Source organism: Nicotiana attenuata, unplaced genomic scaffold, assembly GCF_001879085.1.
Source record: "Nicotiana attenuata strain UT unplaced genomic scaffold, NIATTr2, whole genome shotgun sequence".
NCBI lineage: Eukaryota > Viridiplantae > Streptophyta > Magnoliopsida > Solanales > Solanaceae > Nicotiana > Nicotiana attenuata.
The window spans coordinates 734401-748537 of NW_017670245.1; the positions used below are offsets into that span (position 1 = coordinate 734401).

The window sequence follows — 14137 nt, forward strand, 5'->3', positions numbered from 1 at the left end:
GAAAATTGTCCTACTTCGCGTGGGACAAGGTTATTTTGGCCCTAAATGGTTCTAACCTATATAAAAGGGATCATAAACCTGTTTGGGAGGGAGAGAACGTTTTTTAGAGAAACTTTTGACCAAGGGAGAGCACAGAGCCGCCGCGGAGGTCGAGTTTCATCTTTCTTCTACCAAGCTTAGTATTTTTATGTTCTTTGTATGATTTGTTGTTTGGTTACCATGTCTATGTGGAGCTAAACTTCACGTTCTAGGATCGTGGTTCTTTGATGACTATTGTTATTCGGATATTGATTTTGATTTCTTGATTTATCGTGTTAGTTTATTTATTCAATCATGTGCTTAATTATTTGATTGTTTGATCACCAGTTAAATACTATCTACGAATCTAAAGTTGAACACGAAAGTGATAATTCTAGATTGCACATAGGATTGAATGGAGAACTTCTTAAATCCGGGCATCGGGGAATGGATTCGCGGTTAGGATAGGCATATACTAATTGCCTTGCTTGGTTATTATACGGAAATTATAAATGCATTCTTGTTGATTCTACTCTATAGACATATAGGTATTGGGTCAGCATGAATAGGCGAGTAGGAGATCGACACAGATTCTTATGAGCAAGGGTTAGCTTGAATAGGCGAGTAGGAGATCGACAGATTCTTATGAGCAATATTAACCACGTCAACCAATAAATCAGGTAAATTAATTAGTCAATTCACTTGAAGAATACAACAGGATTGTTAGATAGCCCATGACCCTAGATCGTTCCATGAACGTTACCTCGTTTTTTGACGTTTTAGGACTATAAAAAAGGATTTTCTCCCGATTCTCAAATTTTCATGTTCTATAGTTACACCATCTGCATGCATCCGGGTAACCGGAATCGAATTGCCTAAAATTTTACCGGCACATCAAAAACGACCCGTGGACCAATAGTTATCGCGTCACCATGACAGTTCCTCGTTTTGGTGTTTTAGGGCCTAAAACAGGAATTTCACCCGATTCTCAGATCTTCGTGTGATATAGCCCACGCCATCTACATGCATCCGGGCGATCGGACCCGAATCGCCTAAAATTTTGTCGGACCCTAATGAAAAATTTCATCGTTTCGCTATAATTGTTCCTTATTTTTTGGTATTTTAGGTCCGTAAAATAGGAATTCAGGATGATTTCCAATTTTTTGTATGTTAATATCCACAGAATCCTCATGAATTTGGGTGACGGACTCCGAATAGCCTACAATTTTGTGGATCCATCAGAAATGACCTAATGAACAACAGTCGTCGCTTCGCCATGATCGTTCCTCATTTTTTTTAGCGTTTTAGAGCTATAAAACAGTAATTCAGGATGATTTCTAATTTTTCATGTCCTAATGCCCATATCATCCTTCATCAATTCGGGTGACGGGCTCTGAATCGCCTAAAATTTTATTTTGGCCCATCAAACTACATAATGAAGTGATCTAATTAATAATAGTCATTGTTTCGCCATGACCGTTCCTCATTTTTTGGCATTTTAGGACCGTAAAACAGAAATTCAACACGATTTCCATTTATTCGTGTTCTAATGTCCACACCATCTTCATGAATTTGGGCGATCGGCCTCAAATCGCCTAAAATTTTGTGGCCCCATCAGAATGACCTAATGAACAATAGTCATTGCTTCTCCATGATTGTTCCTCATTTTTTGGCGTGTTAGGGCCATATAAAAGGAATTCAGTTTGATTTTTAATTTTTTCGTGTGTTGTCCACACATGAATTTGGATAACCAGCCCGAATCGCCTAAGTTTTTTAGGGCCATCAGAAACGACCTAAAGAATAATAGTCATTGATTCTCCATGACTGTTCCTCTTTTTTTGGCGTTTTAGGGCCATAAATCAAGAATTCAGTTTGATTTTTGATTTTTCGTATGCTAATGTCCACGCCATCTTCATGAATTCGGGTGACTGGTCCCGAATCGCCTAAAATTTTATGGGCCCATCAGAAACGACCTAATGAATAATAGTCATTGCTTCTCCATGATCGTTCCTCGTTTTTTAGCGTTTTAGGGCCATAAAATATGAATTCAGCACATTTTCTGATTTTTCATGTGCTAATGTCCACGTCATATTTAAGAATTCGGGTGACCGGCCCCGAATCGCCTAAAAGCTTTTGAGCCCATCAGAAATAACCTAATGAACAATAGGCATTGCTTCTCCATGGTTGTTCCTCGTTTTATAGGCTTTTTGGCATTTTAGGGCGAGAAAACAGGAATTCAGCATGATTTCCGATTTCTGTCCACGCCATCTTCATGAATTCGGGAGACCGGCCCCGAATCTCTCAAAATTTTGTGGGCCCATTAGAAACGACCTAATAAACAATAGTCATTGTTTCTCTATGATCATTCCTCGTTTTTGGCGTTTTAAGGCAATAAAATAGGAATTCAGCACGATTTTTGATTTTTTGTGTGCTAATGTCCACGCCATCTTCATGAATTCGGGTGACTGGCCCCGAATCGCCTAAAATTTTGTGACCATCAGAAACGACCTAATGAACAATAGTCATTGCTTCGCAGTGATTGTTCTTTATTTTTTGGCGTTTTAGGATCATGAGAAGCTGAAGATAGTTTCATTCATGATGCGGGAGACAATTCTGATTCTAATGAAGACGAAGAATTTGTTTCCCGAATACATTATGTTATTCATCCAAAACTTGGGGAAGAGAAAGATGAAGATATTGACGAATTCGCAAGGAGAATTGAAGAAAGATAGGGCAGAAAATCGAGATATGTGGAAGAGGAATATGAAACAGAGGTATTTCAGCAAAAGCCCTTTTGCCTACAGTAATATGGTTAAATGCGCAGTTGGCTTGGCTATGAGAAGGAAGTAGCAATATGCTTAATGAAGAAGCAAATTGACAAAGCCTTTAACTTGCTCCGTCATAGCATTCGATCATCTCCACAATTATATCGTGACTGAAAGAGACTCAAAAATATTCTCAAAGATCAATATTCAAGATTCAAATATTCAATTTTATCCCAGATTTTCAATTCAGTGACTCAAAAATGTATGTTGTATGTATAGATCTGAGTCGTCGTCTTCTTCTTCTTTGTATGTACCTATACCGTATTTTGTTGTATGAGAGAGAAAATACAGTCTGTTGAGCGAGTGCTTCTTCTTCTTTGTATGTATCTACATTGATTTCGTTGTAAATACAATCTGTTGAGCGAGCGCATACAACCAATCGTTAATGTATGCGTTGATACAGCAAAATCTGAGTCGTCTTCATTTTCTTCTTAGTATGTACCTACGATGTATTTTGTTATGAGTAGAAAAATACGGTCTATTGAGCGAGCGCATACAACCTATCGTGATTCTATGCGTTGATACCACGAAATTGAGCGAACGCAACAAACCTATCATGACTGTATCTTGCGCGACTGTATGCAGTGCTCGACTGTATGCATTGATACTTGAGAGAATGCATACAACCTATCGTGACTGGATAACGAAATTGATACATTAGCTACGAATGGTAATTAGACAAACTATAGTTATGTATGGTAATTAGAACTATAACACTTCATGAAAATACCTCAACCGCAAATCAAGAAACAAGAGAGGTAAAAGAACAAACCGATTAGAAGCATAAAATTGGCAGCCGAATCGAGAATGTATATAGCTCTTTCCGCACAAAGAAATTACTCGGGAAGGAAAAATAAACCATCGAACATTTCAACTACCACCAGGAGGTCCATATAAAACACCAGAATCTGATATTCCATGTACAGATTTAGGATAGTATCCTGAACAGTGTCCTACACCTAAAAGTCGTAAAACTAAACAATCACACATCTCACTCAGGGCAATCTCAAAAGTTCCTGTTTTTACAAGAAATAATCACATTTAACCAGAAAACAAAAACATCTCAGTAACAACTGTTCATCAATGCAAAAGCTGATAGCCTAAAGGTTCCTGGTTCCAATAAATGCACAGATAAGCAGTACTATATGCTCCAGAGACATTGCGCAGGGACTATAATTTACCAAGGATTCTCCTATAAATTCAACTATCACAAAGATGCAGGAAGCGCATGTCGATTTACTGTTCAAGTTGATAAACGCCAAAAACAAATTCCTTACCCAGCATTGAGGACCTAATAAATTGGTCTTATTGAAGGCCTCTATAATCCTGGAGATCCTGAAAGACTGTCAAGAGACGCAAAGTATTTGTGATGCAGGGCTTCCGTAGCTGAAAACAAAATCTCTAACTCGAGGTATCAATCTGCTTCCCATGATCTTCCTCCGGGATATGTCTCTTTAACCTTGTAAGCCAGATATCATAATTCATAGGATATGGTGTTCCGCAGAGGCTGTCAACATAATCTGCGAATGCTTTCAAGACTGCAGAAATATCTCCAAGATTCTGTTGGATCAACCTTTTTGACCAAGAGGTTTCCCTCCACTGCAAAGCCCCTTCAACTGAATCCAAATTTGGCATTTGACCTCCAGAACAGAAGTAAAGCATGTACACCAGACTCTCTGCATCAGAGGCCGAGCACAGTTTCCCTTCTTGAAGGGCATAAGTGGAGGAGAAATGTAAATTCATTGCAGGACGGTCCCTCTCTTCTAAAATAGCATGTCCCCAACCAATGAGAACAAAATATGGTTGCCTCACACCAGAATTAACATAAATGACATTCTCAGGCCTGATATCACCGTGCCGAATGCCAGCTGAGGAAGCTGCTGAAAGTGCTGATAAGCAGTCATGGCAACACTTAATAGCTTCATCCGTACCAAATTGGCCAAGTCTCACCATATCAGCAACTGTTCTGCCCACTGGACTAGTAACTAAAACTGGGGTTCCACACCACGGGAGATCACAATTACCGCCCGAGCTGGGTCTCCTGCATTGGCCAGGGTGATTTATCCGGCCAGATGCATTCAATTGAGGTAGATACTTGCTCCACAACCCCTTTTGCTTCATAACACCCAATACCTTTGTCTGCCTCTGAACTTGATACCACAGCTTCATATCTTCCCATGCTGGTTCCAGCTGAGAAGGATGTGAACCAACATACAAAAATAAAGTCGTACCTGGATCTTCAACAGAAGATGCAATATAATACAGAATCTCTCCATCTGTTAGAACTTCATTTATCTGATAACCCTTCTGCCAGTTTGAGTCTTCTATCAGCACAATAGAACCGACTTCCAGCTTCATGGACTTGTCAGGTTCTAACCTGAAGGACTCCTCCTCATGTACTTCAACAATTTCAGGTGAAGCACTACGCTGCTGGAAGCGAAATAAACCGTTTCCATTTGCGTTGCTATCCCCCAATTGTCTTTCAATTCTTCTTGCCTGAAGACGAGCGCTATGATCAGCAGCCAGATCTTCAACCGAATTCTTTGACATTCCAGCATATTGTGTGATCGAGTGAAAGGTTGCATAAAGTGCTTGTAAAGCGCCGATATCTCCCCAATTAGCATTCCCAAGCTTGTTCCAGATCCTATCAATAGGGGAAATGGTAATTAAAGCATTATTCTTTATCCATTCAGCAGCACAACCATATACATCATTCAAATCCATTTCTAACTTGCTTATATCTCCTTCAACTTTCAGGACCCCACCATATTGAGTGTCAACTAAAAGAACGAAAACTGAATTCAAACTGAGAGGAATATTGGATCTGCTGACGCTTCTCGCAAGCAATACTCTTAGCGCAAAGAATAAAGCTTCACCTAAAATTGAGAGAGAAGGCTTACAGTCTTTCTCTACTGTAGCAAGGTTTCCAATATCGGGCCTTAGAATAGCTAGTTCCAGAATATCATCCCACTTCCCTTGTGGATGCCTTGGGTTCTTTAGCATTACAGCTGTGGCACAAAGACCTTCAAGTCTCCCTTTCGCAATAGCTTTCTCAGCCTGATAGAATCTCAGGTTAGAATTGTAGACCGAAGAAACATAGAAAGGCAAAGTTTCATCCTCACCCCAAAATGCCTCCCACAAACCTCTCACACTTGCATGTAAGAAATCTTCCAGGGCAAGATAAGCAGTTGCTTCCGTAGCGCCAGAAGTTGAGGCATAAATAGCACTAGGCATACGAATCAGCTGTTGAAGCGGAACTCCTCCCAAAGCATAATCAAACTTTTGAAGATCTATCAACTCAAAAGGGACATCAAAAGAGGGTTCATTGCAATTTGAATTTTCTGCTGTTTCTTCATACCACGTTCTGAGGTTTTCGGTCAGGCTTTCACTATCTACAAACCTATGGAGAAACTCTTTGCGATCTTGAATCCTACCACCTGAAGATATACTGGACTTTTTTGCCCCAGATTCCAAAGATACCCGATCTGGAGATCCACCTGTCAAATTTAGTGCCAGATATAGGAGAGATGCTCATTAGATGTGTTCCAGGAAATCCTAAACATGTGTTTCTTTTTTAGAAAACTCAAATATAAATTGCTGCACCAACATAAATGAAAGTTCAAAGTCTACAAAAGCAATCCCCTCAACGGGGAATCAATGAACTCTTTTTGCAATTCAAAAAGAAAGAATACATTAGGGAGGAGCCCCTATAGCTTTGGTCTAGTGGTAAGAGCGCAGCACGTGATATGTTGGCTAGACGCACATTACGGGTTTGAACTATCCCGCAGACAAAAGCATATTTAAGTGGAGAAGGGTAGATGGATGGGCCCATTATCTACCAAGTTTTGAACCGTGCGCCTCAGTTGTCAAGAAAATAATATGTTAGGGAGGATATTACACCATAGAAAGAGAATTCATGGACTTTTAAGAATTTTTAAGGCCCTTGCCATGCTAAAAATAATAGCAGCAACTAAACCAGAATATCAATGGACCAGTGGTGCCTAGGACACATTATCGCTGTTAGTTTCTTCACCAACTAAAAAAAGGATATGTCAAACTCAGCAATCATCTATAATTGCTGCAAAAAAACATATTAATGATATTCAAAGCCACTTTGTTATTGCTACAGCCACTAATACCTGTATTTTATCTACTATTCTGCCTAGCTGGGCTTCCCAAATGGAGACTGGGCTAACTCCCAACTAGTCTCCAATAAAATCTAAGCAAGATTGTATGAAATTGTAATAGCTCCCACTCAAGTGCACGCTTTTCTACTTTCACCAATCCGCATTCAGCTCTAATTACTGCTTTGGGGATATGGACAGTCTGTTGAAAAACAAATGATGATAGTGTTTCAGACTCTTTTTTGGGAAAGATTTCAAATAATATTCAAATTGGTCAGGGAACTATACATGTAATGAAGAACATGATTATGGTTACAAACAAGGATGTTACACTGCGACTCCCTTAGACCCATATAATGGACGTACTTCCCTTTGTATTCCATCCAGAAGACTTGATTCAGATCCATGAAAAGAAATAAGCTAGTCCTCCTCCAACTTTTTCCATTCATAATCACATTTATGCATTAGAATTTAAACCAGCACTACAGCATATAACAAGTAATGTACACCTGATCTTAGCCAAATGGCCGAGAAAGGTATGATAAGTGATGTACACCTTTGCACCAATTTTTTAGTGCTATTATCAAGACAAGTCAAAAACTGAATAAATAAGACAGTTTCGGCAAATGGTATTAGTAACCAGATGCATTTTGCTGAGGTGTATCGGCCAAAATTTACCTTATTAACCACCATGCAAGTGCTGCTTCATCAACATTATGAGATAAAGTGTACGAAAGAAAGAAATAACATTATCAAAGACATGCAATACTGTTATTAAAATGTTACTCCCTCTGTCCCAATTTATGTGTCACGTTGTCCTTTTTAGTTTGTCCAAAAACGAAAGACATCTTTGATCTTTATATATGTTCAAACAAGTTAACTTTAAAATTTTACCCTTAATGAGATGATTTATAGCCAGACAAATATCTATGGCTTGTTTTAGACCACAAGTTTCAAAAGCCTTTCTTTCTTCTTAAACTTTTGTGGTTTGTGCTTGTCAAACAAGGCAAGATAAAATGGGATGGAGGGAGCAACATAAAAGAAATCATTATAAAACATGCATAAAAGTTATCAAAATGTCAATATAATTTTAAAAAGTCATCTCTTCCATAAAGTTTGGCCAAAAAAAGAGATCATGGAGCATAAGAATGTTTAGGACAATATTCATTTTGATGCTCACAACAGCAAAAATTCTTCTTTTTCATAAAACAGATACTTCTAAAAATCAACACCCATGTCCCCAAAATTAATTAACATAATTTATTTTACCTCAGATTTAAGTTAATAAAAAACTGGGAGTCAAACATTGGGTTTAAAGGGCAGGATTAGAGATTCATGATGCAGCCTCGTACCATCAACTACGATAATCTAAAATAGCAATCGTTAATTCATAACTATGCATGTAACTCAGTAAATTTGTCCTTTTAATTGAATGTAATAACACCTAGCCCGACCTAAGAATCCAAGATTCACTCTTAGAAAAAGGGCAAGACGGGCACAATGCATATGTATGCAGTAGTGCAATTGATCTTAGCCAAGAGGCTGACAAAGGTATATTTATTGGACGATTGAGAGGAACATGAACAAGTATAGGACAAGTCAGCTAGAAGATGTGTGTCCCATGACCATCGGCTCTATCCTGAAGAGCGTAGCTCTAATTTCACTAAGATAATAATTTTTTCAATGCCTTTGTCCATATACTTTATTTATTGTTTGAATTTATACTTATCATTCTTGAATTGCATCATTATATTTTTTTTCTTTTGTTCAGTAAAAGCCCCAACAGATACGGCATTTTCGCTTTTCACCTTTGATAACACTAATTTAGTAAGAGGTTTTTCTCTTCTTCTCTCACATGTTGACAATTACTGCTTTTTTATGGCACTTAGCAAGGACGGGAGGAGAAATATATTTAAAGAGAGCTCCAAGCCTTCAGTTCCTCCAACATTATACATCTAACTGAAGCATGACTACTTGCACTGTTTTCTTTTTTCCATTTAGTACTTTTATTCCTTACATCAGATGTTGCGTAATCAAACACGGGCTGCTTGAACTCCAAAGACTAAAACCCAGAAAAAACTGCAAGATCATTTGCTCTTTCCCATTATTTGTCCTTTTATGTCAACAAAAAATAAGAGAAGGTAGAATTATTTCCCCCCTCCAATTCGAAAAAGATCCTAAATTAACTTTAACAAAGCAAAAGCTGCAATCTTAGAACATAAAGACAGAAACTTTCGGCCAAGGATCAGAGCAAATTTCCCTTACCACAAAAAATCCAAGAATTCAGCAATCAATTAACCAAAATAAAATTCAGTAAAACCCCAATTCAGAAATCAGCTGTTAACCCTTAACCACTATGAGTTTAATTCAGTAAAACCCAGAAAGTCAATGTCAAAGTCAAAAGAGTGGCCAAATCTCTAGGGTTTTACAGAGAAAACAAAGGAGAGAGGATTTATACCTTCCATTATGGAGAAAAATATGGAAAATTGGAGTGAAATTATGCTCAGATCCTCAGCTTCAGAGCAGACATACCAAGTCTCCGATGAACTCTCCCATTTCCCAACTTTCTCTCTCTATACTAACACGCGCGCACTCTCTCTCTCTCTCTCTCTCTCTCTCTCTCTCTCTCTCTCTCTCTAAAAGCTTATTGCCTCGGTATCGTCTGACTAAAATCTAATTCTATTTATTTATTATTTTTAGCTAGAGTAGTATTGAAATTCTTTCTTTCTTTTTTCTTTTTTCTTTTTTTTGTTTATGTCTGCCTTGTAAGAAGAGACAATGATTATAGGAAGCCGGCAACGGGTGAATTTTTGGCATCATTACATTACAGTTTATGAGATGTCAAGATTTATGAAATTTTGACTAATAATGACTTGTCTTTGGACTACATGCCTCTTTTAATTAGTGTTTCAACTTTTTGTCTTCTACACCTTAAAAATAAAACAAAAATACCATCCTTCTTTTTTTCTTTAAGAAAAATATCTTGTTTTAAACATTAAACAAGTAAAGAGTGGTCTTATAACAAATTGCAGTGAATTATTTTGGGCACATGTGAGCTTGTATATTTGAAATTAAAAGAAATTATAAAAATTAAAGTTATGCATGAATATGAATTTTATCTAAAAAAGTTAATGTTTAATCGCGAATAGAAACTATACTATTTTATTTCAAATAGACCTTATTTGACTTTGAGCCATAACCCATTTTCGTTTCATGTATATCATGTGTTGCACTAATTGATATAACTACATTTTTAACTAACAATATCTTCGCAACTCTAATAGAACCTGGTAGAAGACCTACCCGACTTATAACTCGAGCATTCTAAGTGATTTGATTAGATTTCAACATGTCTTACAAGCTGAAAACGAATCAGATTCTTTGAATAAAACTTAAGAAACTTGCGGAAGACTATGTTATACACAGTAATTGGTGAACAACCAAACAACGAGAGCATATCCATGGGCTATTTCAGAGCATCGCTTCCGACAAAATTTGTACGTATTCTATTTCCTGATAAATAGGGACTGCATTAATGAAAGTTGATCGGGCACCTACCCCATCAACGGTTCTCAGTAAAATTTTCTCCAGTGCTAAGATACTCATACTTTTTGCCCTGGCCTTGTCACTAGAGTTAGTGGCAGTGGCACGCTGCAGTCAGAAACCACTGCCGAAGGCTGACTTCCTGTCGTGAATATGTAAGCTGTACCTAACAGAACTTCAAGCCAACTAATTCACATAGAGACACACATGAAGAGGTCATTCACATAGATATGATGCGAGTTTTCTTCGATTTGGGCCTTGTCGCTCTCCTTACTTTTTAGCCGTGACAACAGACTAAATCAGCCGAACCAAATCATCCAACATACATCAGTGCTACCAAAAACTGCAAGAGCTTTAGATGAATATAAAAGGTACTGCATAAAGCAACTGCCGGTTTGTAAGCTACATGGGGAAAAAAGTAAATGGTAGCATGAGATTTTACAAATTTCCAGCCTCAAAAAGTTTGCATTTATGTCACAAATGCAAAAGGTATAAGAAGCTATAGAACTGCATTCATCAATAAATAAATAAAAAGTTACAGTCTCCGTAGACATGGTTCAACAAAACCCCAACAATGAACAGAGAACTTATCGAGGTACAAGACTCGAGAAGACATCACGGACAACCAAATAAGAGAAACAAAGTCATTCAACCACTGCAACAATAGAGCATTCCATTCATCCAAGGTACAACCTATCCGGATAAAATCATAAAAAGAAACCATTATCCTAAGCTGACCCAGTCTGATGAATGTTTGGTCTTTCTTCAGTGTTAAAAAGGTAAACTGCAGAAGAGGGAAATCACTTGGCCATCATGACCTTAACAAACTCATCATAGTTAATTTGTCCATCACCATCGACATCGGCCTCCCTAATCATTTCATCAACTTCTTCATCAGTAAGCTTCTCACCAAGGTTGGTCATCACATGACGGAGCTCAGCAGCAGAAATGAAACCATTCTGGTCCTTGTCAAAAACTCTGAATGCCTCCTTCAGCTCCTCCTCCGAGTCTGTATCCTTCATCTTCCTGGCCATGAGGTTCAAAAACTCTGGGAAGTCAATGGTTCCATTACCATCAGCATCCACTTCATTTATCATGTCCTGGAGCTCAGCTTCAGTTGGGTTCTGTCCCAATGACCTCATCACCGTCCCAAGCTCCTTAGTTGTAATGCAACCTATTCAAAACTTCAATATTAGCCTACTAGACCTGAAGGATCAAAACACCCTCTGTTTCTGACTGCATTATTTTTCGGTTCATAATTGCAAAAGAAATCAAAATGCAAAGTTAACCACATCAGATAACTCAGACAGCAAAATTCAGGGGAGGGGAGAACTACACAGAAATTCAGCTACAAAAACCAATGTCCCTTTCAAGGACTTCATATTATACCAAAATCTAGAAGATACATCTCACTTACCATGCTATCTCCCAAAATCAACAGTAAATCTGATAAGCAAATTCAAAAAGAACAAAGAAGTACCATAATAGAAATTCCGGAAATATATATAAATCCTCTAATATATTTGCATCTTTCTGCTACACATTATTTGGAGACATTTCTATAGTAACATTACTTGTACATCTAAAACAAGAACCAAATATGTTGCAGAAGCAAAGCCAGTTATTAAGTGGTAACTGATTAAAAAATACAGTCAATACATGTAACAACAGCTGGAACTCTGATTAAAACACCATCATATACATTATACAAACTATAGCTCTTCATCCAACCAAAAAATTTCTTCAAACCTCCACTTCATCCCTATCAATCCATAAAATCAAATAAAATAAGAACACAAAACAGACAATTATTTGGTCATTTTGGGAAACAACATTAGAAAGCAAAATGGTTTAAATTTCTTCAAACCTCCACTTCATTCCCAATGCTTAGGTATTTATGGGAAGAAATACCTAAGCTGCTGGGATAACGCTAGTCTCCAAGGTTATCTCCCAGTTCATTTACTGCAAGGCCACACCTTAGGTGCTCAAATTTTTAGACCACTATTCGCAAAATCTTATTTCTGATAGATGATTTCTAGAAAAGATCATGTTTTAATTAAGTCTAAAAATACCATTTTAAATGCTTACATTAATACAGACAAATCTGCTCATACACAGTTATGATAAAGACAGAGAAACTACAAGTACCATTTAAAGCAAGTTGAAATCACAATAAGAGTAGCTATAAAGACAGATAATTTGGCCCACATCCAAAACAATTACTAACAACCACAATACAAGGTCAAAGATTCACCATTTTTCTCTAAATAAATTAGGCCAAAATTTGTCCATCAAAATTAGATTTTTCTTCAAAATTCAATTAAAAAAATTTGTAGTATTCCATTTTCTCTAATCATTGCTTTCTCAAAGGAGATAAACCATTCCTATATACCAAATAAATCAATTGTTATACATTTCACTTATACCAAATCCACAAAATCAGCAATTTTTCAACTCCAAATTGTTCCATCAAATCTCCAATAGTTCTTAGCTCGTAAATTATTGCACCTTAAAATTCAACACAAAATTTTGTATCTTCCATATTCTCTAATCGGTTGCTTTCTCAAATGAGATACCATTCCTAAATGCAAAATAAATCAATTGTATACATTTCTCTTTCACCAAATACAGAAAATCGGCAATTTTTTAAATTCATCATATCTGAAAACCAAACGGAGACTAAACATAAAGTCAACAACGCCAGATCTGAACTCAAATGTACGGAGATAAACATATTAACAAAAAATTACACATAATGCAATAAAATAAAGAAGAGAAATCGAATCGAACCATCGCCGTCCTTATCGAACAGGCTGAAAGCCTCCTTAAACTCAGAGATCTGATCATCGGTCAGCTGATCCGCCATTGAGAGAGGGAGAAGAAGCTTCTGGGATTCAGAGAACACAAAGGGAGAAAAAAAAAATTGGTCTTTGAAGTTTGAACTTCTCACCTCTTGGATTCAGGGTAAAGAGAAGAAATGGCGAGTTTTATAATCAACGATAAATTAGACTTTTCAATGGGCTAATTAATGTAAATAGAAAATACCTATAAATTTATCCGACTTTCCCGCTTTACCCTTCATTTCTCCTCATTTTCTATTGACAAGTTATGTTCACTGTTAGTTTTTCCCATTCTCAATTTCTGCTTGGATCTGTACTCTACATATAAATTTCTTTTCAAAATTTAACTCTTCATTTATTATTTTCGATATAAATTAATTTGGAAAAATTTTCCAAAATACACATTTGCTAAAGGCCTAAAAATTCAACTAATAAACTATTATTGAGTACAGATATGCATTAGTAAATTTTTATATTTATTAAAGAACTTGACAGTAATTCATTATATAAGAGATTACCATAAGAGAAGAACCTATAAATCATTCTCTATTGGAGAACTTTTGGGGGGAAAATTATATGTAACTAATAAAAAGACCACAAAGAAAATGTAGAATAAGGAAAAATTCTCGGAAAAGGAAAATCATCATAAATATAGTATGCAGTTGATAACTACAATGCAGTTGATAACTACAACTATACACTTCCAGTTCATCTGAACATATTTCCTTTTAGTTTATTTCAAAAAAAACCTCTTTCTAAATTTAGAAATAATTTAATTTAAGCTTTC

General features: G+C 36.8%; 2 protein-coding genes across 2 annotated transcripts; both read right to left on the reverse strand.

Annotated features, from left to right (window-relative positions):
• Positions 1-3691: 3691 nt before the first annotated feature.
• On the reverse strand, positions 3692-9640 carry LOC109236586. Its single transcript, XM_019402782.1, has 2 exons — positions 9426-9640; positions 3692-6340 (listed from the first exon to the last, which is right to left on the reverse strand). The coding sequence occupies exons 1-2, from the start codon at positions 9430-9432 to the stop codon at positions 4245-4247; spliced, it is 2103 nt and encodes a 700-aa protein (XP_019258327.1). The 5' UTR covers positions 9433-9640; the 3' UTR covers positions 3692-4244.
• A 1320-nt stretch (positions 9641-10960) lies between these two features.
• LOC109236587 (calmodulin) lies at positions 10961-13532 on the reverse strand. The gene is made up of 2 exons (XM_019402783.1): positions 13301-13532; positions 10961-11684 (listed from the first exon to the last, which is right to left on the reverse strand). Exons 1-2 carry the CDS (start codon positions 13374-13376, stop codon positions 11311-11313), a joined length of 450 nt encoding a protein of 149 aa, XP_019258328.1. The 5' UTR covers positions 13377-13532; the 3' UTR covers positions 10961-11310.
• Positions 13533-14137: the final 605 nt, after the last annotated feature.

Bases quoted from the DNA above. Each gene is read 5' to 3' on its own strand.
- LOC109236587 (XM_019402783.1), bottom strand. From the start codon at position 13,376: ATGGCGGATCAGCTGACCGATGATCAGATCTCTGAGTTTAAGGAGGCT. The intron at 11,685-13,300 runs GTTCGATTCGAT...AGTTTTGAATAG, and splicing joins GTTCGATAAGGACGGCGATG to GTTGCATTACAACTAAGGAG.